At 39.7% G+C, this 25,344-nt stretch overlaps 1 protein-coding gene across 2 annotated transcripts in view; it reads left to right on the forward strand.

The window, feature by feature from the left end:
• RAB2A (RAB2A, member RAS oncogene family) overlaps positions 1–2,180 on the forward strand; it is a 105,252-nt gene extending 103,072 nt beyond the window's left edge. For both annotated transcript variants that reach the window (XM_042463424.1, XM_042463425.1), the window contains exon 7: positions 912–2,180. In XM_042463424.1, the coding sequence (XP_042319358.1) occupies positions 912–1,007 (96 nt within the window). In that variant the 3' untranslated portion in view covers positions 1,008–2,180. The remainder of the gene's footprint in view (positions 1–911) is intronic.
• Positions 2,181–25,344: the final 23,164 nt, after the last annotated feature.

Here is a 25,344-nt window from a genome sequence, read left to right on the forward strand (position 1 = left end):
TTGGCTCAATGCCAACTCTGGCTCCTTGATTCCTCAAGAAGTTGCTACCAGCCCAGAGGGGGCAAAACCAATGAGCCATAGGGCATGCTTTTTATTAAAGAGGAGTCAAAGAGTGAAAAGAAACCACATCAGCTGCTGTCAATACTTAGCGAGTGCCAGAAACCCCAAGGCTACTACTGTTGCAGAACAACTGCCAAGCACTATAAATCTGAGATTTACTGTGACGCAAAGTTTCCTTAAGAGCTTAATTTATGAAGCTACTGTATTACTTTTCTTAAATTGCTGTATTTTAGGTAAAATCCACTTGAGGGAGTCTGGGTTAAGATATAAGTGTGAGTTTGATGAATGAAAGAACTGCTCTGTGTGTGGTTCTTGGCAACTTGCCATGTCTTTGGGGATCATAGAAATTATTGATGACACAGAACACTTGTATGCCCTTAGCCTGTACAGCTGACTCAACATAGGAAAAACGTGCAGTCGGGAGGCAAAAATGCTTTGCTGTGTGAGACCAGTGGAAACCTGAACTTTATTGTCTCTTCGTAGGAACAAGGGTTTATTAGGAATATTAAGGATTTCTAGATTTATGAAACAGTTTGAACCATTTTCATGTGTAAGTGTTGTCCATACTGTATGCATTCATAGTGTCAGTGATAGATCAGTAGATTCTGTGCTACAGAAATGATGAAAAATTGAAGTAATAGAGCAAGAATCTTATTCTTGATGTCATTTACCTAATTGTTACCAGACAGGGTTTTTTTAATAGGGTTTTCCCCCTACAGCTTGATTATCATGAAAATGAGACAACTAATTTAGCTGTTCATAAATCAGAAATAGGTTAACTACTTTCAAATGTTGTAGCCTGTAGCAGTGTTTCGGAGTATTAATGTGCATTCAACTTTTTATTATTTCAGGCAAATGGCATTAAAATCGGCCCGCAGCATGCTGCTACTAATGCAACACTTACAGGCAATCAGGGAGGACAACAGGCTGGTGGAGGCTGCTGTTGAACCTATTTTTACTTCCTAGCTGTCTGATGCGGCCTACTAACTTGTTTCACCCTCCCCCGCTCAATTTCAACTACGACATGAAATTATTGTAAGATGGCATCATGTTGCAGAAGACTTTATTCTTCAAATTCTTGTACAACTTTGAATAAATGGTTAATGTTCACTTAAAGACAGGTTTTGGAGATTGTATTCATATCTATATTTCCATTTGATTTCAAAGTCAATTGATGTGATTATTTTTGTTAAATGTTGTCTTGTGCCCTTGCCTACAAACCGTATTAAACACTACAAAGTCATCAGAGTATTTTAATCAGTTTGTGAAATTAGGTTACCCAAATACTGTGGTAACCTAATGTTTAATATTGTAGAACTGTCCTCAACTTTTATCCATTTTCAAAGCTCTCAAGAAAAATGGAAGGACTCTTTAATTCTGTATTTATCATTTACTTTCTGTATATATAGTTTAATAACCTGCTTGGGTGTATTTGCCAAGCTATAATTCTTTAATGCATTTGCATACATTCTATACATTTAGAGCTTGGTACCTTTACTACAGAAGCATCATTAGAAATTGCTTAGATGCAGAATTTTAAACATTATTGACATGTTAGCATGTTTGTCCTCTTGTCATTATTCTAGAGTCCGAAAATGCTTTATGTATAATATTACCAGAAGCTACATATGCATTATCTATTTTAAAGCCAAATGTTTGCTGTTTGCTCACAACTTCCAAAACACCTCTTCAGAAATGGATTAGCTGTTTGCCTTAATTATGTAGGTTAAACCATATTATAATGAACGAAAAATACAGGAAGCATCAAAACTCATAAAATGGCACATTATGAAGACATTACTCTTTCTTAAAAGGTTTTATTTGCTTCTTCATTTCTAGGTATATTTTCATCAAGGACAGTTTTTCAACATAGATGTACAGTGACTGTGTTAAATTGGTTTTTCTTTTTCTTTTTGGGTGATGTGTAATCTTAATATGGTAAGCATCTTGTCTATTGTGAAAGGGGTGTAACAATAAAACTGCCAGACTGAATATCCTGAAAAAAGCCAAAATTGGAAATGCTTTAGTGCTCTACTCTACATCGTGGTTTTTTTTTCATTTTTACCATGCTTCTGATGAATTAGTTTACAGTACTGCAAATAAACTTCTGTTTAACAATATATTCAAGTATAGAATGTTTATGGGTACAAATTAAGTGAAAATGTTCTTTCATAAACTCAACTTTTGTTGCTAAGCTTCAAAAAATTCATTACTTCTCATTCAAGTTTAGTACTGGCGAGGGAGAGGAGTATGCCTTGATAAATTAAGAGCAATAGATTATATAGATAATTATTCTAACTTTAGGTTGTTTAGGGTGGCCATATAAGAATTGATTTCTGAAGATACTGATTTGTTATTTTATTTTAAATCCCATCCTTTCACTGAGCTCAAAATAGTGCTTGTAATAGCCTTAGGAGGTAGATTTGTCTTAAGAGATGGCAACTTTTCCTTACCCAGGGGCATCCTCCCCTGCTTATGTTCTCCTACAAAGGATTACAAGTAAAATACAGGACATAAATGCTTAATATTGGTTTTAAAAATGCATGATTGATCTTAGCTTAGTATTCTTAGTTAAGAAACTACTAATTAATATTTCCATTGAAGTTATGACAAACGGTAACTTATGCAAGGAATTGAGACTTGAAAAAAATTATTTCTTGGTATGTGTATATATTTGTGGGCATACGTATATATAAATGGTCTAAATACCTCCTGCTGTACAGTATGTGAAAGGGAATCATGTGGCCTGCTAGATATTGTAAGAGTAAGACTCCAGCTCTTAGCAGCCATAGCTAATAAAACTAATAATGAAGAATACTTGGAATTCCAGTCAAACAATATCTGGAGGGCCACATGACCCACCTAAATCCCTACCCACCATAACAAAATAATTATCTTCAAACCAAGATTTATTTTCTGGTGGCCCAGTAGATAATTTCATTTGGCATATGGCTGATTGCAGGGCAAAGATGCTAGCAGGGGCTGTTGAACTGCACAGGCATGTATGACTGCATTCCTCAGCATTGTCTCATCAGGCAAGAGTCACAATAGAGGATCTATTGTTTAATGAAGAAGTGGAGACACAGACTACATACGCAAGACATGCAAACCACAGGCCTCAAATTCAGATTTCCATCACAGACTCAGCAGTCATCCCAAACCTGTTAAAATTGGACTAGACAGTCTTCCGGTCCTAGGAGGCCCTACAGACCAGTGACTACTCGACAGTTTCAGGTGTGTGAAGTAAGTATATGTCCAAACTTGGTTTTTTTTATTTGTTTTCTAATCCCACCAGGGATGTTCAGCAACTAAAAGTACATTGTTCTTCCCCTAGCAGTTTGTTTGCAACAAGCCTGCAGTGAAGGCTGGGTTAAGATATGTTAATTGGTCTAAATTCACTCTGGGCTGGAACAGACGGCCCATTAAAGACACCTTCTGGGCATTTTGGGAGTGCGGCATTTACACGGATGCTGACCCAGAAGTCAACCAGTTGCCCAGACATGGGCGGCTTCAAGATGCTCTGGCAGCGTAGCATTTACACGCTGCACGCCATCAGAGTGTTTTGAAGTGCCCTGAGGCTGTGGCGGGGCCAGGAAAGCTGGCTCTTCCCAGCCCAAAAAGGAGTGGATCTTTTCCACTCCTCTTTGGTCTGGGTTTAAGGCGGATTGGGGGTGTAGCTTGTTTGCCACGGCCCCAATCCATCTTTGATGGCCCTCAGTCAGCTTACTTACTGAATTTGGTTTTGAACCATGGTCCACTGACAGAAGGACCATGGTTCAAAATTCATCTCACACTGGCCAATATGACATATTAGCTGTCTGTTGTTGACTCACTAGGATATGAATAATAGTAAACATTTTTAGCATTCTTAAACTCTGTAGCTGTATGACAGATTATTAGAGCTGCCCAACACTTACATTTAGAGCTTTGTGAAACTATTGGTTCCAGTGCCTTGTGGTGTTTTATTGGTTTACATTGATCTCAAATTTAGAAACTGCCTCTATTTCACAGTTTTTTGTGGGGTTTTCGGGCTATGTGGCCATGTTCTAAAAGAGTTTATTCCTAACATTTCACCAGCATCTGTGGCTGGCATCTTCAGAGTTCTCTGAAAATGCCAGCCACAGATACTGGCAAAATGTCGGGAATAAACTCTTCTAGAACATGGCCACATAGCCCAAAAAACCCATAAAAACTATGGATGCCAGCCATGAAAGCCTTTGACTTTACACCTCTATTTCATTTTAATATTGTACTGTAATTTTCAGCATTGGTACATATTCATGTCACTATCAAAGTGGGCCTGTAGAGTACATGCATATATGTATTTCACTGGCTACTTAGAGTGTTCCTATATGTAAAGTGAAATTGTATGTTACTACAAAAGTGAGGGAAGTTATTTTCACAGTTTGCAATATATGTAATATAAATCACATTAATAGTTCACAGATGTCTTAAAATTCGGAAGAAAATGTACATAAACCATAAAGGTACATGAGAGTCATATGTTATCATAATGGAACCAATTCTTCACCAGCCTATGCAAGAGACTTAAATATGTTTAAACTTTGTTCCCCACTGCATTTCATATACTCTTCTTTAAAATTAGTACAGCAAATTTAAAATGGTGACTTGACATTAAGAGACTTTTATAGGTACATATAATTCATTTAATTGTTAAAAAAGATTGTGATAAGGCATTGAAAGTAAAGTCTCTTGAGCATATACTTGGCTTTTCCTACAGTAAGGAAGCGTTACACTCAAGCACAGCTTGATCTTCATATAGTGCATGGAAATGTTCTACTTTGCAATTTCTATAGAAATGGTTGCCACAGTTTGGATTATTAGGTAAAGCATGTGGATGAAGCAGCATAGACCTGCTGACACTGACAGAACTTTCCCCTTTCCATTATAAATAATGTTCCAGGAGTGCCATTTACATATGCATATTTCCCCAAACCACTAAACCCTGGTAATGTCAACCAAATATTTTAAGTATCCATAAGCACCTGTTTGTATATTTACTAATATGCACTCAAGGTAGCATTGGAATAAAATATTAAAACCAAATTACACATATGTTTTTGTTTAGAATAGAATGAATTGTGTAAATATTCTTACATATACAAAAATATAATTTAGTCCACATACTTTTGATCTGTATCAAGAGGAAGCTTATGAACACTTGTTCCTTTACTGCTCTTTTTTTTTTAACTGAAGTGCAGTTTCTTTTTGACTACATTGTAATGTTGTTTAATAGTATACCATACTAATTTTGTTTTACTGTGGCACTGAAGTCTCAGTCTGTAAATAATCCTTGTCAGTACTATAAGTAGCTGATGAAATGTCTTTACTAGATTTGCTGTGCATGAAAGAAACCACATCATTTGGTAATAAAAACTACTAACAGACTTAACAAAGCCAAGGCCATGACAAAAAGCAGCATGTTCTGGATCTATCACTTCTATTCTTGGGACAGATTTTATTATTTTTGGCCCTATTACAGAGCCTGTGTTAAATAATGTGGATGATAAGAGGAAACAGACTCTTGGCAAATGTGGAAAACCAATTACAGTATATTATCCTACTCAGACTACAGTAAGAGAGAGCCTGAGCCAAAGGTTTATTCCTTCCATGCTGTAATAGCCGAAAAGCTTTCCTACTATAGGATTGGCTTAAACTAAAAGTATGAGATGAAAACTTTATTGCAGACAGAACTGACTGTAGAGTGTGAAATTACCCACTAAATGCAGTTAATCATTTTGCCAAGGGATGTTTGATTAACAAAGTATTCCTTATAGGTGATATTTTTCAGTTTAAAAATTAAAGCTTTCTCTGCAAGAAGGTTCAAAATTAATAGCCCAATAATTTGTGGTGAAAAGTCAAAAGAAATTTTAAATAGAGAAATTACTAAGCAAAATAGCCCAGTGTGGACCTTGAACAGTTTTTCTTCAAAACAAGAACTTTAACCATTGAAAATAGTTTAATATTTGACTGGATAGGCCTTGTGAACTTGAGTAAATAACAATTTTCACATTAGGAACTTACTTAAACATGTAAACAGGAAAAGCTTAGAATATGTATTACCCCAGTTCAAAATCCCATGCTGTGTTAGAACTTTGGCTAGAATTCTACAAAAGTTTGGTATTACATGTTCCATATGGGCTTCTGTGCTGCTTCTCCGATATTATCTTTCTTTTCAGTTCAACTCACACACTTCCTAAGCAAAAGTACCCTTTTGAAGGGATAGGGAAGACTCAACAGGAGCAGAATAAACCTTGTATAATTGTATGAATTAACTGCTTTGATCATGCTGGAGTATTTCTGATTGCAGTAAATGAGATATACTGTATATTATGTTTTTTTACACCCTACTCTTTCCTGGCACTAGCAAGTCATACCTACCAGTGGTCATATCTGTTCACCTAGGTGAAATTTTAACTGTACCAAAGGGAATTTGCAGTTCCTAAAGAAGGGCTGGTTACACCACCTTCTTGCATTGTTCTTTGCTCAGTTTTAAGCCTCTGAATAAAGGATGGAAACTGCATAGACCTATTGGAGAGTAGGAGTACAAATGTTAAGTGCAAATTGTCAAAATAAGTTACCTCCAAGCTGTTACTTGTGATTTTGTGAAAATGGAGAGCAGAAGCCTTCAGCTTCACCCTTTGTTATCTCCTTCAAGTTTCTTTTTTTTTTAAAGGGGGGGGAGCACTTCAGAGAGAGACTTTCCAAAGAAAGCCCCAGCACCATGTTTGAAGAGTAAAGATGATGGGCAGGTAGAGACCAGCACTTTACTTTGAAGGAGACATTCCTGATAATAAAAAAGAAAGGAGTCGCAGTGCTGCTGCCTCATAAAGTAGGCGGCTTTGGGGAATGGCAATAGAGCAATCTGTTGTCCAAGAGGAAGAAGTGGGCTGCCCAAGACAGGAGGAGCTGCGGATGAGTGGACTAGTCCTGCTCAGAGGAGAGGCTGCAGAGAATGATGGGAGAGGTTGGAGGGGGGAGTGAGGAGGTGGGCTGTGGGTGTATATATGTCAATCAAAAAGTTTGGAAGGAATAGTATTTAAAAGTAATAGGAGTGAGTGAATCTGAAGTACTAAGCATATGGGTGACTGTGCCTTTAAATACTGGGGATAGGGTGAAAGTACGTGGGAGGTTATTCCTGAAAAGGGAGGAAATTGTGGCTTTGAAGGGGTGGTTTGGTGGTTTTTGTCTCGGTCCCCATCTTGGAGGGGAAAAGTCATCAGTTTGTCTTTCTTTGAAATGGTTGTCTGGTTTGCAGAAGGAAAAAAATATGAGATCAAATGAGTGCATTGTTTGTGGGCTCAGCTCTGACCTCTGTCCTTATATTCAGATTTGCTAACTACTTTATCCTTCCATGAACTGATTGCTTTACTATTGCCTTTCCCAACCATAGCAGCCATTTTGTCAATGAACATGTTCATGACAACCATTTTGTGATGGGCATAGATACTGTCATAGGATTGCAACTATTCTTTATTATTGTTAACAGCTTTGATTTACGGTAACTCTATGAATTAGGCTTTCCAAATCACCCTGTCATCAGATCCAGCAGATTCAGGGATGTGGCTTCCCTGATCAAGTCTATACATCTGGAATGTGATCTTACTATTTTCCTATTGCCCTCTGCCTTTCCAAACATCATTGTCTTTTCTAGCGAGGCATGTCTTCTCATGATATGGTCAAAGTACAACCATCTTAGTTCAGTCATCTCATTTTCTAGGGGGAGTTCAAACATGATTTGCTCTAGCATCCATTTATTTGTCTTTGTAGCAATCCACAGTATTTGTTGAACTCTTCTCCAACACATTTGAAATGAGTTGATTTTCTTCCTATAATTTTTTTTCATCTTCCAGATTTCACAACCATATTTAGAAACTGGAACTACTATGGCACGGACAATCCTAACTTTAGTATCCAATTATCTATTTTTACACTTTAGGAACTTGTTTAGTCCCTTCATAGCTGTCCTTCCAAGCCTTCCAATTTCTTTGCTGTAGCCTCCATTCTGATTAATGACTGAACCAAGGTATGAAAAATTCAATGTCTTCATCATCTACCTTGAAGTAACGTAAATCATCTGTGATCATCAGTTTTGTTTTCTTAATGTTCAGTTGGATCCTAGCGGATGTGTTGGCTTAGTGGTTAAGATGCCAGTTTGGAAGATTGGAAGGTTGGCAGTTCAACACCCAAGTGCTGCATGATGGGATGAGCTCCTGTCATTAATCCCAGCTTCTGCCAACCTAGCAGTTCGAAAGCATGCAAATGCAAGTAGATAAATAAGTACCACTTCGGTGGGAAGGTAACAGTGTTCAGTGTAGTCATGCTGGCTACATGACCATCAGAGTAGTCCTTGGACAAAGCTAGCTCTTCAGCTTCGAAATGGAGATGAGCACCGCCCCTTACAGTTGGTTACAACTAGACATTCAAGTCAAGGAACTACCTTTACCTTTTATGTTCAATTGTAAACTTGTCTTGCATTTTCTTCTTTGACTTTCTTCAGTAATTGTTATCTTTTCTGCTAGTACTATGGTATATTCTGCATATCTTAAACTGTTGATTTTCCCTCCTCAAATTTGCACACCTCTTTAAGTCTTATCCTGCCTTTGTGATACATACGTTCCAGCAGATAAATTAAACAGATGCGGTGATAAAATACAGCCTTGCCGAACTCCCTTGTCAACTGGAAACCATTCCATCTCTCCGTTTTCTGGCCTGATGGTAACCTCTTGAGTACAGACAATAAAATTTTCATCAAGACAATCACCAAGACATTCAAAAATTCATTTCTTTAAGAGTGATCTGTAGTTTTTCATGATCTACAGAATCAAAGGCTTTGTTTAAATCGATAAAGCACAGGATGATTTTTTTTTTTGAAATTCTTCAGTGGGCTCCATTATCCATTGTATGTGTACAATATGATCCCTTGTGCCTCCTCCTTTCCTGAACCCAGCTTTGACATTCGACATGTCTTTCTCCATCTATATTAAAGTCTTCGTTGTAGAATTTTGAGCATCACTTTGCTTGCGTGGGAAATTAATGCAGTGGTCCTGTGGCTACTGCAGTCCCTGGTGCCCCCTTCCTCAATGTGTATTGGGTATTTTCAATCTGTGGGGCATTGTTTTTTTTTTCCATATTTGTTGACAGATTTTAGTTAGAACTAGAGTAGATTCTGTCTCTGTAGCAGTTCTATTGGTATGCCATCTGTTCCTGTTGATTTATTTCTCCCAAGTGCTCTGAGTGCAACTTCCACTTAACTTTCTAAAATTGGGGGTTCATCTTCATATGGTTCTTCTTTGAATCAATCTGGCATCTTTTTATCTCTTGTATCTACTTCTGTTTGTTGTTTTGTCTACTTCTGTGTGTTGTGTATTTTTAAAAACTTCTACTTGAATATGTTCTCCTGCTGGAGATCTCTTATTCTTTCTTTTTTTGTTACCGTCTGTTTCTCAGCATTGATTATTATAGTAGTTCACCTTGCTCCTAACACAAGTCATTGAACAGTTGCATTCAGAATTCTGGTTCTATTTCTGTCCCTTTTTACTTTCACTTCTCAAAGATGCTACAAGATCTCTCTACATTCTGATTCTACAAACTAACAGGACTATATATTTGAATTCTACCACCATGGAAAATGTATGTGTGAGATGCTTTAGTTGTTAGCGGTATGGTGCCATACAAAGAGTGTGTGTGATCCCAAAGGTTACCTTCTGCATTTCAAAGTTTACTCGGTGGTTCAGTAATTATAACTTGCATTCACCTTCCCCGCTTCTTGTACATTTCCACTTAGGTGCTTGCCTGTCGTCCCAGATTTAAGACTTCAGTACAAAATCAGATGTATGCGACACAAAACATATGAAAATGTTTTCTGTGCCAGTTATTTCCTTCTCTTGGTATAGATTGCTACACCTAGTCTGCTTCCAACACCTGCCATGTGTGCCCACCTACCTTTCGTGCTGATCTGTCCCTTCCATCTGAATACAAAAGAAGGAGATTATATCAAGAGTTAAAACATTGTGCAAGATCCATGGCATAAACAAAATCATGGCAAACAGGGATACGCTATATGGATAAAAGCCTTCTGTTCATTCACACTCCATTCTGTGACCTGGTATGCTGTGAAAGCCTTTTGCCATGCTTCACTGCTCTGGTTTTGAGTAGCAGAAGAATGCTAAGGGGGAAAGTACCTTAAAATTTAAGTCTTCTTTTATTTCTTTAGGCAAGGATGGGGAACACGTGGCCATCGATATCATTGGACTGCAGCTCCCATCAAGCATGAATAGCTCCTTGCCAGTAGTGAGGAAATGATGAGAGTTGCAATCCAGGAACATCTCTAAAGCCACACTTTCGTTCATCTCTCCTTCGGGGGATTAGGTCCTACCTAAGCAAATGATTTCATGGGTGAATGCAGAAGGAAGATGCAAAGATGGTGGGGGTGTGAGAGAAAGCCCTGCATTTGTTTGAAAGGGGATAAAGATTTGCTTCAGGCCTCATTAAGAGCTCTTTACTTCCAAAGTGAAAAGCAAGAAGGAACACATTCCACCAACTTGTTGGGGAGATGAATGTAAAGATTGTAAAACTGAGGGCTCCATCTGCTCTGCAGGAATAATCTAGTTTGAGACTGCTTTAGCTGTAATGGCTCCATGCTGTGGAATTCTGGGAAGTTACTTTTCTGGGGCCCCAGAGCAGAGCCTGGAGCCATGGCAGTTGTAGTGGTCTTAAACTGGATTATTGCTGCAGTGCGGATGCCATCCTAAAACCCCTTCCGAAGCATCATACCCTGTTCTACTGAACTCTAGATCCAAAACACACTGCAGAAATAATCCAGTTTAGACTTAACTGCCCTGGCTCAGTGTTAGGGCATTCTGAGCACTGTAGTTTAACCTTCTCTGTCAGAGCTTTGGTGCCACAATAAACTACAGTTCCCTAGCACTGAGCCAGGGCAGTTAAAGCGGTCTCAAACTGGATTGTTTCTGCAGTGTGTATTCTGGACCCGAAGTAGACTTCTCTTCTTAAAGGAGGCTGGGTCCCAAAAGGCAGGATTGGCTGGATTGTGAGGGGCACTAAGGCTGAGTCCTAAGGGAAACTCTCCAGGCTGCGGTCATGGCTGTCTCCTTGAGGGGAAAACATACAGGGGTGGCTGTGTTGGCCATTTAACAAATGCAAACAAAAATCCATCAGAGATACTTTATTGGCCACCTGAAATGCACAATATACTTGTTGCAAGCTTTCAAAGCTCCACGGGCTTCTTCATCAGGCAAGATGTTACAAACCAAACAGGAGAAAAAGAAAACACACACACACAATTGGAGATGTTAGTCAATTAGGTATCTGACTAACTTCTCCAACTGTGTTTCTTCTTCTTCTGTTTGGTTTGTGACATCTTGCCTGATGAAGAAGCCCATGAGCTTTGAAAGCTTGCAACAAGTACAGTATATTGTGCCTTTCGGTTGGCCAATAAAAGTATCTCTGATGGATTTTTGTTTCCTTGAGGGGGGACCCTTCCACCTCTCCAACGCCCAGGATCATGAGAAGGACCCCCAAAGTGTGTGTTTGGGTGGCTGGGTGGGTGTTTCCCTCAGTTTCCTTTCCTGTGAGGCTTCCCATTTGAGTGACCAGGAAGGGGCTGTGCGCTTGCCTGCCCTGCCTCGGGGCCCTCCTCCTCCTCCTCCTCCCAGTTAAGGAGAAGGGCCTTGGGGGGCATGTCCTGCTTTGCTACTCAGAGCTCTGCCCTGGGCGCTTCCAGGGTGGCCAGAGGTCCTCCTCGCCACAAAATAGAGGGCATTCCAGGGAAATGGGAGGAGACGACCACAGTTTTAAAAAGCCAAAAGCACTCGTAGAAGTGTAAATGCTTCTTAGCCCTGCTCAAAATGGAGGGCGTCTTGGAATAACCTCCTGGAGAGGAGCCTGAAATGTCCCTGATCTGGGCTCTTTCCCAGGGAAGGCAATGAAAGGGGGCACTTCTGCTGCCTCGGGAGGCAGGGTCCTCCTTTTCCAGGGCACGCCCTCCATTTCCAACCGAATCCCAAAAGGTCCTCCATGCCTGAGACTAAGCAGCATTGGTTTACATTTATGAGTGTTTATTATTATTATTAGCTTTATTGACTGGCTGATTATTTTTCTGTCCTCCATTTCTGAGCCTGACTTAAGAAACATTGGCTTATATTTCTGAGTGGTTTTTTAATTATCTTTAGCTTATTATTATTATTATTATTATTATTATTATTAATTATTATTATTATTATTTATTATTATTATTATTATTATTATTATTATTATTATTATTATTATTATTTAATTTTGTTATATCCTCCATTTCCCCCCTTAAATGTCCTCCATTTCCTGGACCTCCTTTGCGGTGAGTGAGGAGGAGGAGGACATCACCCCTCTTTGGAGGCTGCTATGAAAAGGAAAGGGCACAGTACTTTGCCTGAAGCGCTGCCCTTATTGTCCTCCTTTAACACCAACCCAGCCACCCTCTTTTCTTCTTCTTCTGCTTCCCCTTTTATAAATCAGCACGCGCACCTCTTCGTGAATTTACGGGATCAGCACGCCGCCACCTGGTGCCTCTGTTGCCCCGCCCCTCCCTCTCGCCCCGCCCCCTCGCCACACACAGACGCACCAGGCGACCTTTCTGAGCCTAGCCGGCACCGAGGGGCGGGGACAAAAGGGCGCGCCTTCTCCCATTGGCTGGAGACGGCAGCCAATCCGGAACGAGGGGGAAAGTGCCGTCAGGGAAAAGGAAAACCCTGAGAGCGTGACGTCAGAAGCGGAGGGGGAACTGGGGGCGGGGGAACGTGGGATCCCGGGAGGGGGACCCCGCGAGAGCAAGCAAAGCTAAGCAGCTCTGCAGCTGGGGAGAGAGAGAGAGAGGCCACGTGTTTCAGCGCTGGACTAGGGCTCTGGAGACCAGGGTTCGAATCTCGACTCGCCCATGGAACAACCCGCCTTGGGCGAGAAGTCACTCTCTCAGCCCCAAAGGAAGGCAAAAGGCAACCCTCCCCTCCCTCTGCACAGGTTGGGAGGCATCCACACTGGAGAAATAACCCGGTTTGGTACCGCTCCAATTGCCCTGGCTTAAGGCTATGGAATTCTGGGAATTGGAGTTTGTTGATTTGTAACTCTCTCTCTCTCGCTACGTAAATTCGTGCTTCTGAAGGACAGTTTGGTATTCCTCCTGGACAGAAGGCTGAAATGGAGGACAGGTCCTAGGAAAGGAGGATGTCTGATTACCCTGCTGTAACTGCCATGGCTCCACGCCATGGAATCCTGGGAAGCATGGCTTGTTGCAGCACCACAGGAAAGAATTAATGCGGTTTAAACACCACTTTAAATGCCATGGGTCAATGTTATGGAATTCTGGGATGCATAGTTTTGTGAGATATTTAGCCTTCTCTGTTGGAGAGCTCTGGTGCTGCAACAAGCTACACCTCCCAGAATTCCATAGCATGGAGCCATGGTAGTTAAGGTGGTGTCAAACTGGATTATTTCTGCAGTGTAGATGCAGCCCAAGGCAGTGGAGATGACAGTGGTTTTGCCCCAGGAAGGCAAATGAATGGATTTCGGTATTATTATTATTATTATTATTATTATATTTATTTATATCCCAGACTCCCTCCACAATTGGGACTCAAAGCTGACGATGAGAACTGAAAGCAGCATACAGTTTAAAAGCACAGTATAGTTGAAAACCTACAAAAGCAAGGCATTAAAATAGAATTAAGCCAGAACAATATCAAAACTGATGACTTGTTTTTTTAAAAAATAGAATACTGTTTTAAAAAGATAAAATCACTTAAAAACTATATACTTGAAAACAGTACAACACCCTCAGGACATCCTTTGAAAACTTTCTATTTTCGGTAGGAGGGAAGAGGCTTTGCAGGCTTGCTTCCTTTCTACAAACCCCCTTCTCTGCTCCTTTAGCATACATTTTAGCCATCAACAGCCCTAACTCATGTTTCACAAAACTCTTCCCCAAAACCAAATTGTTTCTCAAGACGGCACATTTTAAATTCAGTTTCCATAGAATATCCGGTCCCTTCTATGTATTTGACCTCCTTACAATTGAAAGCGGTACTGTGTCTGTTTTTAAGAGGATGTTTTTGGCAACTGCTTCATGTGTGTGTCATCTCCACGCAAGCACATTTTGCCAATCCTCCACATAGGATTAGCTTGGGCAGTTGCAAAAGTATTTTGAGCCACAAAAGATTTTGCAATATGTATGAGTGATTCACTTGGGAACTTTTAAACTTGTTCAGATCGTCCAATTTCAGGAAGTCTGCCTGGCACAAGTCTACACTAGACTTCAGCCTAGTTCTAGCTGAGTTATTTTACTCGTGTTTATACTTCCTGAGACGCATTATTCAAATATACATACCAAAAAAGCTCATTAAATTGGCCAATTTTATATGCCTCAAGAATAAGGATGTTGCTTAATATTTGGTACAATGTACTTGTTTGGACTAAACAATTGATGTGAATGATGATTTCAAAACTTTAAAACAAATTAAAAAAGAACAGCAGCAAGGGAACATTGAGTCATATACACTGGTTTCCCAAACAGGAGCAAATGCAGAACTGAGCAGTTGCACCATGTACTGTGGCATTAGATAAAAGTTGTAGAGGTGTTTTTTTTTATCCTTACCCATAAACATCTTATTGTTGCAATGATTAAACAAAATCACTGTTTTTAAAATGTATTTTAGTAGTTTCTCAGAAAACTGTAACTATACATATTTTACTTCGGCTAAATATATGTACCTATCATGTTTTTATTTAAGATCTGCAGGTGACACCATGCTACAAGCAAAAAAATAGCAAGGAAATGATTACTGGAAAGAGTCAAGCTGAACATTAAGAAGACAAAAATAACGACTACAAAGAATTACAGAAAATCGTAACTTTAAAGACTGAGATTAAAACATTGAAATAGCTCAAGATTTTCCATACTTTGCTCAGTCATTCATCAGAATGGAGATTGCAGTGAAGAAATCAGAAGAAGACTTGGAAGGGCAACTATGAAGGAACTAGAAAAGATCCTGAAGTGTAAAAATATACCAGTGAATACTAAAGTTAGGATTTTCCATATGATAGTAGTTTCTAAGTATGCCTGTGAAAGCTAGAGAGTGAAGAAAACTGATAGGAAGAAAATCATCTCATTTGAAATATGTTGGAGAAGAGTGTTACAGATACCATGAAACACACATCAATAGGTCCTAGAGCAAATCAAGCCTGAACTCCTAGAAGCCAAGATGACTAAATGGAGACTGTCGTAGTTTGGTCATATCATGAGAAGCCGTGACTCACTAGCAAAGACTATAGTGCTTGGTAAGGAGACGGCATTAGGAAAAGAGGAAGACCAGGTTACAGATGGATAGACTCAATTAAGGAAGCCATGGCCCTGAGTCTACAAGACCTGAGCAAGACTTTTCATGATAGGGCAACTTGGAGGCTTCTCATTCATAGGTTTAAGTCAAAAGCAGTTAACCACAACCATGATTTCACACTTCCATGTTAGGCAGGAATGTAGATATATCAATCCTTTTTCTGCCTCCATTAGTAAGAGTACTATGTGAGCCACATTTGAATACCCTGTAAAGAAGAGGAAATGATAACTGTGCGCACTACATGTCTCTTCACTACATTTAATGGGGTTCTGTCACTAAAGTACAGAATACTATTGGCAGAAGTGCAATTGATTGAAACATTTTGTGTTTAGCAAGGTGCATCACCTGGAGACATCGTGCACTTAAACATAGCGCCTTAAGATATTACTACACCTGTCTTCCTTGCTCCCCCTCTTCTCTTTCATACAGGCCTTGAAGAAAGCATAAGTTGTAGACATCCTTTTTAGCAAATTCCCCTCAAATCATCTTGTTTAGTACTTGTATTCTGCTCACAGAAGTAGTTTTCTCAGTGTTCATTGTTTCCTTGCTTCTCTGAATGTTAGAATACAGTATTGCTTCTCTGAGTGATTGCATTGCCTGAAAAAAGAGGGGGCAGAGTTAAAAGCAAGAGTATATATTTCATTAGAAAGGGCATTTAATGATACAGTTCGTTATTTGAAAACAGCTGGATCAAGTCTAACTCTGTGAAAGCTCCTGGATACAAAGTTATGTAGGACAGATGAACTTTTGAAACTCCTTTCGAGTCTAAATTCCATACAGGTAAACAATGTTTCCAAATTAAGTATAAAAGCATTTCATTAGGGGGGAAATAATCATAAATCAGCAAGCACATGGCATTAGCCATCACTATAATATGGCGTAATATGTGTATTTATACGTATAAGAAAGAATATTGTGTTTTTTCCCAGGAATAAAATCAAAGCCAATATCCGCTTGATCTGTGTTGATGGTGTTTTGGCTCTCACTGTTGACGATGGTATACTAAAGCTCAACTTACTAGTTATGTGTTCATTTTTCAAATAAAAATCCATGTGGTATGGACTAATGTGTAAAGAGCTTTGAGATTAAATTTAATGTCTTTGCATTGGCAAACATTTACTTAAAATGTGCCAGTTCACATTGAATGTCAGTTGGCATTTAGTGATCCTGTGATGGAGTTGCCAATCAGACAACATGTTATGTCCCACTAATCTTCAATAGTTTTACATTTTACTTTAAAATAAAATAAAATAAAAGGAGTAAGTCCCACTGGACACAGGTGGAATTGCTTCTGAATAAATATTCATACAGTTGGGCTGCATGGAGATTTGGTTATTTATAATCAAAGTAAAGTAATACATTCACCTATACTGATTGACAGAATAAACAATACTCATAACCACCATGCTTTCAATTTTTAATTTTTTTAAAGGATTCTAGCCAATTAGTACTATCGAAACTTGACTTTCATGGATTTATTTTATTGGTAAAGTTGCCATCAATAATTAAATCGATCGGGTTTTTAGGTGGCCTACTGTGGAAAATCACAGGCAATGTCATAAATCAGGCTTTTAGAGAGTTGTCTGCTTGACAAATATAGTTTTTCTGATTAAGGTTATATTTTGAAGTCAGGATCTGTGTGTGTGTGTGTGTGTGTTGGTATTAGCATGGCACTCTAATCCAAATATGTTTAGGCACACAGATTTAGCATAGCATTTACAAGAATAAATATTCTCATAATACTCTGGTTTCATATGATTTTAAAATCTTCAAAAGTGTGAACAAATTAATACTTGGTCTATATTGAACCTGTTCGCTATGCTCTACAGTGGATTCGACAGTATTGTGAAATATATTTGCTTTATATTTGAGTGAGGGAACACTTCTTTTTCTTGAACAGCTTTTTTGTATACTGTTGTATTCTCAAGACTGCATAATGCATCATTGACATGTCATGTAATACTTAAAAATCATGACAGTACATAGATGCCATGTTAAGTTGCTTATCACTTAGTGAACAGACAAGATACATTTTGAAATCAACCTGTGGTAGATGTATTTAGAGGATGGGGATATTGTTTTGAAGAGTAAGATATAACAGATAATATCTATGCTCTGGATAATTAATATAATTTAGATTCCCCCCCCCCCTTCATTCAGAGCATTTCCCCCTTCTAAGCTTAAATTGTAGCTTGATGGGATCACACAGTCATAGTGGCTTTTGATGGGTGTGTAGTTTTTAAAGCATTGATGTAAAGCATCCTCATATAGCAGATGTGTGGCACATGAGCCTTGTGGGGTCACAAAGTCAGCCACCGCACTCCACACTAGGAGAGCCACACTGCAACAAATTGCTGCTTCTACTCTGAAAGAAGCTGGTGCTAATGAATTCTTAAACGAAAGAGGAGGTCTTGTTCTTGCTGCACTATTGTTTTCAGGTGAATTTGGTCCCACTGCCATTTCTTGCAATGTATGCACATTCAGCCATTTATCCACTGTACCACAGCATATCCTTCTTTATTAGTTGGTATGAGTTATTAACATTTTTCATGTGAACAACAAATTAAAATACCAACAATTAATTTTTAAAAGCCCAAGATACAAAGAAAAATTGCTGTCAGGGTGGCATAGTGAGCCAAGGTGGTGTAGTGGGTTGAAAGTTAGAGATCAGGATTCAGTAAAACCCACTGCATAATCTTGAGCAAGTCATTCTCTCTCTGCCTCAGGGGAAGGCAAAGGCAAACTTCCTTTGAACAAATCTTGCCAAGAAAACCCCATTATAGGTTCACTTTAGGGTTGTCATAAGTCAGAAGCATACCCAGTCTGTGAAAATACAGAAGGAAATAACATGGCTATCTATGATTATTCATGGAAACAAAAGTACAGTCATATACTGAAAGCTGGGGACTATATTTCACTGATTTTTTTTCTTTTTTGGCTACATGTCCTGTGTATATGTGCAACCATGCAAATGTGGAATGGGAGGGACCATCCACTATTTGCTAAGTAATTAGAAGATCATGGAATGCATGCGCCATACACATGCGTTTGTATGGCTTCGGCATTTGTGTTGAAAGCACATACAGTCAGAGTCTGGAAAAAGGATTAAGAACAGACATTTGAAAATGGTGAATGAGAGGAAGTGAATGAAAAAGGAATGGAATGCAGCCCAGGAGGTTGAGCTGGGACATGTACCTGGGAGGCAGTCCCTGGCTGAGCAGGTAATGAGGTGGGGTTTGCCACTGGGAAGTGTACTGTCAGTGGATGGGGAACACCCAGGCTTAGTGAATCCATAGCCAATTTACTTTCAGGTGAAATAACCTGAAAGCCCAGTTTGTGCAGTTACAGTGAAGAATACATCTGTATTAAGAAGGTGAGTGTGCATTTATCCCAGCAGCATATACCATGGTACCCTTGTAAACATCCTGTGTTAAGCTGTTTACGCCCATTCAAATCAGTGGGTTTAGGCACACTTAACACTGTTTTGGACCCGTGACCTTGCCTGAAAGATACTTGCTGAGTATCTTTAAGAGAAGTCCTTTTTCAAGCATGGTTTTGACTGGTTTGCTACAAAAGCAATCCAGTTTAAATTATTATTATTATTATTACTTGCCAAGAAAACCCCATGATAGATTCGGATTAGGGTTGCCATAAACTGGAAATGACTTGAAGGCACACAATAATAATATATATATATTTATAAATCAATATAGGAATAGAAAAAGGGTGATATTTGTTAAGTGATTTCTTTTGGTATTGTGGCATATGTGTAGTTCAAGTCAACACCAATAAGTAAGATAGCCATATGGTTTGACTTGATATGTTAATGCTTAGTTTATGTACGATGAGAATAATTTTCTTAAATATTGTTTTGAGAAAAATTTTGAGACAGAAATAACTTCAATTCCTTTCCTAGGCCGACTTTATTTATTGAGTCCCTTCCCCCAGACCTTTGGCTAAGGACTCCAAAGAAGCATGCATGTTTCCTCCCATACTATTCTCATAGCTCCCTGGAGTAAATTAGAACCATTGGCCTAAGGCATTATACAGTTTTTAAAAGCAGGGGTTGTAAAATCCTGATCGTCCTGCTCAAAGTAAGTGCAGATGGAATACACTTAAAAAGAAAACTAATTAGATTTCTCTTGTAGAATTCTATTTATTTGTCCAGAAACTGTTTCAACAGTCAGTTTCCTTTAGTGCCTATTTGAAGTTTGTTCCTTAAACCGCTCAGCTAACTTTCACCAGCCATTTTAACTAGTTGGAGCTAACTGAAGGATCAGTATGTGCAGAACAATGTGCAAGGTGTCAATCTGTATATTATGACTGTGCCTTGTCTCCTATTGTGCTTCTCTACCTATAATTTTGGCCATTCTTCTAGTATATACAGTGAAGCAAAACTAAACTCATGCTTTCTTAAACCAGTAAGTGAAAAATGACTAATGGATGATTGGGATTTGCATAAAGTCAAGTATCCTCTTGCTGCTTTGACTATGCTGTAAAATTCAAGTCATAACATAGAGACTGATACAAGATGTCTATTCTGAGTCACCTGCATGTTGCTCTACCAAACTTTTCCATTTATCACCTTTCAGTGGGACCTCTGGATTCACACAACTGGCACCTTTTTAGAGAGAAGCAATGTATTCTATTAATTCACAAGCATCCACAGTTTATTTTCTCAAAATTTTTGTCCTTCTTTCCAGTACAGGGGAAGGTGTGGGGTTTGTATATATGTGAGTGTGTGCGTATTTAAAAATCAACAGTTACAGTTCTCCTTGTATAGGGGTTTGCAGGATATTTTGTACAGTTATGACTGTAGTGAGTGGTGCTGACCTACTGGAGATGGGAAATGTTTCCTTTTCCTGTATGCTGTTCAGAGAGACAGGATTTGTCTCTTCTGACGTTCAAGAGAACTACTCTAAGTATGCATTGTAACCTGAAGTTCCTTTAAGGCCCCAGAGTCATAGCAGTCATCTTCTTATACTGGAATCTGGATAGATTCAGCCTTTACATATTAGAACGACCCTTCAGTCATGAGAGTTTGGTATTTGGAATATTGCTCAATTTGTACTTTGAATCGTTGAGAAGCATCCCTTCAGCAGAGGAAATCATAGATGTTAATATATTCATTTTATTTTTTATTTTTTTATGATATTTATACCCCGCCCTTTAGCCCTAATGGCTATCAGAGTGGCTTACAATTATTATTTTTAATTAGACGGTTATATATATATATATATATATATAATTTCCAAAGCATTTTTCAAGGCTGTGGGTTGCTGCAGCATTTGGTTTGCAAGGAAACAAATTGGTTTCCATGTAAAATCTTTTTAATAAAAGTTAATTGACCCATTATTGCTTAATTATTGTCTGATGAAGACTTCTTTGGCCTGACAGAATTTGAATACCTTCCATTTCCAAAATACCGGAGGCACAGATTGACACTACCTGGCTCCACACATTTGTTTTTTATCCAGGTAGGCATTGGATCACTTCCAAACTGTTCATTTGGTTGCTTAATTCCATTGTGCCTCTACAAGAACAGAAATGTATCCTCTACTTGTAATACTTTTAAGACATTGGCCAAAATCCTATACACTTTTAGTGTGGCATAAATATATGACAGTGTAGATAAACTAGGTTTTAGAACTGAACAACTGTTTATGACAGAGGTGTGCAGCCTTGAGCTTACCCATTGTACATCAAATCAAAAGTAGGAGAGAGTACTCTGTGTGTTTACAGATGTTAGGCTATAAGATGGACTACATTTATGAAATAGCTGAGAAAGTACAAGCAGTTGTGCAACAATTTTTATACTACTGTAGTACCCCAATAGGAGTCTACCATAAGATTATGTCAAGTTATAGGGCTTAGTTACTTTAAGCATTTTATTTGTTTGTTGTGTGTTTTCAAGTTGTTTCTGACTTATGGCGAGGCTAAGGTGAACCTATAATGGGGTTTTCTTGGCAAGATTTGCTTGGAAGAGATTTGCCATTGCATTCCCCTGAGGCTAAGAGAATGTAACTTGCCCAAGGCCACCCAGTCAGTTTCATGATCGAGCTGGGACTCGAATCCTGGTCCCCAGAGTCGTAGTCTAACATTGAAACCATAACACCATGCTGGCTCTATTTTAAGCATACTATACCATTATACTGCTTAGGGTAGTCTTTTTTAAATGGCCACTAGATTGGAAATTGTCTGTATTTCATGTTTTGTGAAACTATCTTGAATAGAAAGATATAGCTGTGTTAGTCTGTAGAATCAGTACGTAGAGAGATCTTGTAGCACCTTTGAGACTAACTGAAAGAAAAAAATTGGCAGCGTGATGCATCTGAGGAAGTAGACTGAAGTCTACGAAAGCTCATGCTGCCAATTTCTTTCAGTTAGTCTCCAAGGTGCTACAAGATCTCTCTATCTTGAATAGTTTCTGTTACTCTGTTGTGTGTCCTCAAGTCATTTCTGATTTATGGCAATCCTAAGGGGACCCTGTCACAGGGGTTTTTGTTTTTGACAAGGTTCATTTAGAAGAGGGCAGGGGGGGTTGCCTTTGCCATCCTCTGAAGATGAGAGGGTGTGACTTGCCCAATGGGTTTCCATGGCCTAGCAGGGATTTAAACTCTGGTCTCCAGAGTCATAGTCCATAGGCAAAAACCATTAAACCATACTGCCTCTGTACCATCTCTCATATTCCCAAGAGTTTTCTGTATTTCCCCCTCTTTTGACTCACAAGGAGCATTTAGCTAACAGCATTCTCAAGAAGCAAAAATTTTGGCCCACATTGTAAAAGTCAAATAAATGGATTAAATTCATTCTGAAACTTGCAGCCAGTATTAGAATACTGAATGTTCTTGGTTTATGTTAGAAAAGTTTCAGGATGGATATTCTGATGGTTTAAATGCAAATTAGTTATAACTTAAACACCCTTTATCCACAGCACCCATTGCACTCACATTATGAATGATAAACTGGTGGATTGTTTTCCTGATTCTTTCAGTGTGTAAAGTTATGGAACCAGGGAATAGTATTCTAGGCTACTCAACTTGAATTATCCGCTTATGACAGTGTACATATGGTACATGTAATACATATAAAATTTACCATTTTATCTCCCAAGCCTTAGCCCCTGTGAACTTTACATACACTGGGCCCTTGGTATTTACTGGGGTTTGGTTCCAGAATCTTCCATGGATACCAAAATCCATGGATGCTCAAGTCTGATTAAATACAATGACATAGTAAAATTGTGTCCCTTATAAATAATGGCAAAAATCAAGGTTTGCTATTTGGATCCGTGGATTAAAAAATCCATGGATAAGGAGCGCTGAATGTATAGTCTGACCATGCTTACTCTGAATTAAATCAGTACTTGAGCCATTTACTCAGGTTGCCATCTTCTTATCCAGTGAGTGCTCCATTTTTTTAAAATAATTGTGACACATGGGAGTCATTTTAAACCTGCGCCTGCTAAATATGTCTGCCACATTTTTTAGAGGTACAAGAACTCTATTTGACAAGAGCTCTATTTGAGACAGAAGTTAATACAGCCAATGGACCTTTGCCAGCTTGCAACAAGTATACTGTGCATTTTGGTTGTGAGGAAGCCAGTGGAGCTTTGAAAGTTTACAGCAAGTAGTTTTTTGTGGGGTTTTTGGGCTATGTGGCCATGTTTTAGAAGAGTTTGTTCTTGATGTTTTGCCTACATCTGTGGCTGGCATCTTCAGACGGCGGCGAAACGTCAGGAATAAACTCTTCTAGAACATGGCCACATAGCCCCGAAAAACCCACAAAAAACTATGGATGCCATCCATGAAAGCTTTCGACTTCACATTACATCAAGTATATTGTGCGTTTTGCTTGGCCAATAAAGGTCTCACTGTTTGGTGGATTTTTATTTGAATTTACTAAATGACAAACACAGCTAGCCTATCCCCTGCATGTTTACTTCATAGGAGAGTGCTATGTATGGGAGATGGAAATGCATGGCAGCTTCCACAATTCATGCGTGATGGTGTTTCAGAAACAAGAGACTTAAAAAGAAATGTCTGCTGCTCTTTACTGAGGCCTGTTTTGCAGAGGAACAGTTGCAGCAATAAATAAAGTGTGCTAAATGTTAGCCTGGATGTTATTATTATGCCCTTTTCTTTGAGAAGCTGAGAGCATCCTGACAACTCCGTTCCTGGTGCTTTGAACCTTTCACAAAAATGTAGTTTTATCCTAGTTACAGTATAAAACTCTTACTTCTTGCTTTATTTACCCAGAAGGGATAACTAATTTCATGGCAGAATGATACCAGAATTTCCCCCTTGCCAGCAACAGCATGCCCTCTTCGAAAAAAAGGGGGTAGTAGTTTTGCTTTTGTGTCAGGAAGGGAGGGCAAAAGGAAGTTGGGTGCTTTTTGTGTTGTTCCTACTAAGCTACCTGAAATCTGACCGCCATTTCAAAGCCATTATCTCCTCACAGGGGTCCCTCACCAAATCTAGCGCGAAGTCTAGAAATACCATGATACACACACACACACACACGTATATTGTGCAATTTGCTTGGTCAATAAAGGTATCATTGGTGGATTTTTGTTTGAATTTACTAAATGGCCAACACAGCTCCCCCCTCCAGAATGTTTTACTTCATAGGAGAGTGTTATGTATAGGAGATGGAAATGTATGGCAGCTTCCACAATTCATGGTGTTTCAGAAACAACGAGACTTAAAAGAAACGTTCGCTGCTCATATATATATAATATATATATATATATTCAGTTTATGGCTAGTGTTTTCAGTAAATTCAACTCGGAAAACTGTCCCACTCCTCCATCAAAGGCGCTTGTGGGCCGTGGCTCCCCCATTTTTTGTCGTTCTTGTTTCTGTTGTTGTGATTAAGTGTTTGTGCCTCACAGGGAAGAGCGGCCACACAATGTGACAGGAACCGCCACATTTATATGTAGGAGCACGAGGCGTGAGGGGGGTTTATTTCTGTGTGTGTGTCTCTATATTTTATTGGGTGCGCGGTGTCTTTTCTCCGACTGAAGGAGCGCTGGCGGCGGGACTCAGCAACTCGCGAGGGCTCTCCTCGTGCAGGTGTCCCGTCTTGAGGAGAGTTTATTCTCTCGTCCTCCGTTTCGGGAGAACTTTTCCCAGCAGCGCAGGGATACTAAGGGCGAGGAGGGAGTGCTGCGCTCTGAGGGAGGGGAAGGAGAGCGTCGTCGTCGTCGCCCTCGTCTTCTGTGTGGCCACCGGGTTAAGCTGGGGCTGGAGGGAGGCCATGAGGGGCGCCTCCGCCGCCTCCTCCTCTCCCTCGCTCTTTATTTCTCGCCGGGCTCTTCTTTGGCTGAGGCAAAGCGCCTCCTTTGCTTAGGTCTCTCCCTAGTGGACACCGTCCCCCTTTCGCCCTCTTTCCCCTTCCGCCGCGAGGGAGGAGGAGAAGGAGGAGGCCAAGAAGTGGGTGTCAACTTGTCTGTGTGTCCCTTTGCGCCCTGTCAACACTGGACGACTCCCTTCCCCCATCTGCCCATCCTCCTCCTCCTCCTCTCCTGAGGGAAGTGGCGGTTGAGGAGGAGGAGGAGGAGTGTCCTCGTGGCCCAAAAAGGCCGGCTGCGCGCGCACGGGGTGAAAAAAGCGTCCGTTGGGGAAGGGAGGGGGAGGGGGAAAGGTTAGTGACCTGACCTCCCCTCCCTCCTCCTCCTCCATCATCCCTTTCCCTCTCTCTCTCTCTCTCTCTCTCTCTCTGCCCTTTTTCTTTTAGGGACTGGATTCTTGCATAAATTATGCCAGGGTTGATGACGTCGGGAGGGGCTTTGTGGGCGGGGCTTTGTGGAGGAGCGCGCCTCCCTCTTTCGTGAACGCGCCCCCTCTCTCTCCCTTTCACTCTCATAAGGAAGGAA

The sequence above is a fragment of the Sceloporus undulatus genome, chromosome 4 (assembly GCF_019175285.1).
Source record: "Sceloporus undulatus isolate JIND9_A2432 ecotype Alabama chromosome 4, SceUnd_v1.1, whole genome shotgun sequence".
Lineage (NCBI taxonomy): Eukaryota > Metazoa > Chordata > Lepidosauria > Squamata > Phrynosomatidae > Sceloporus > Sceloporus undulatus.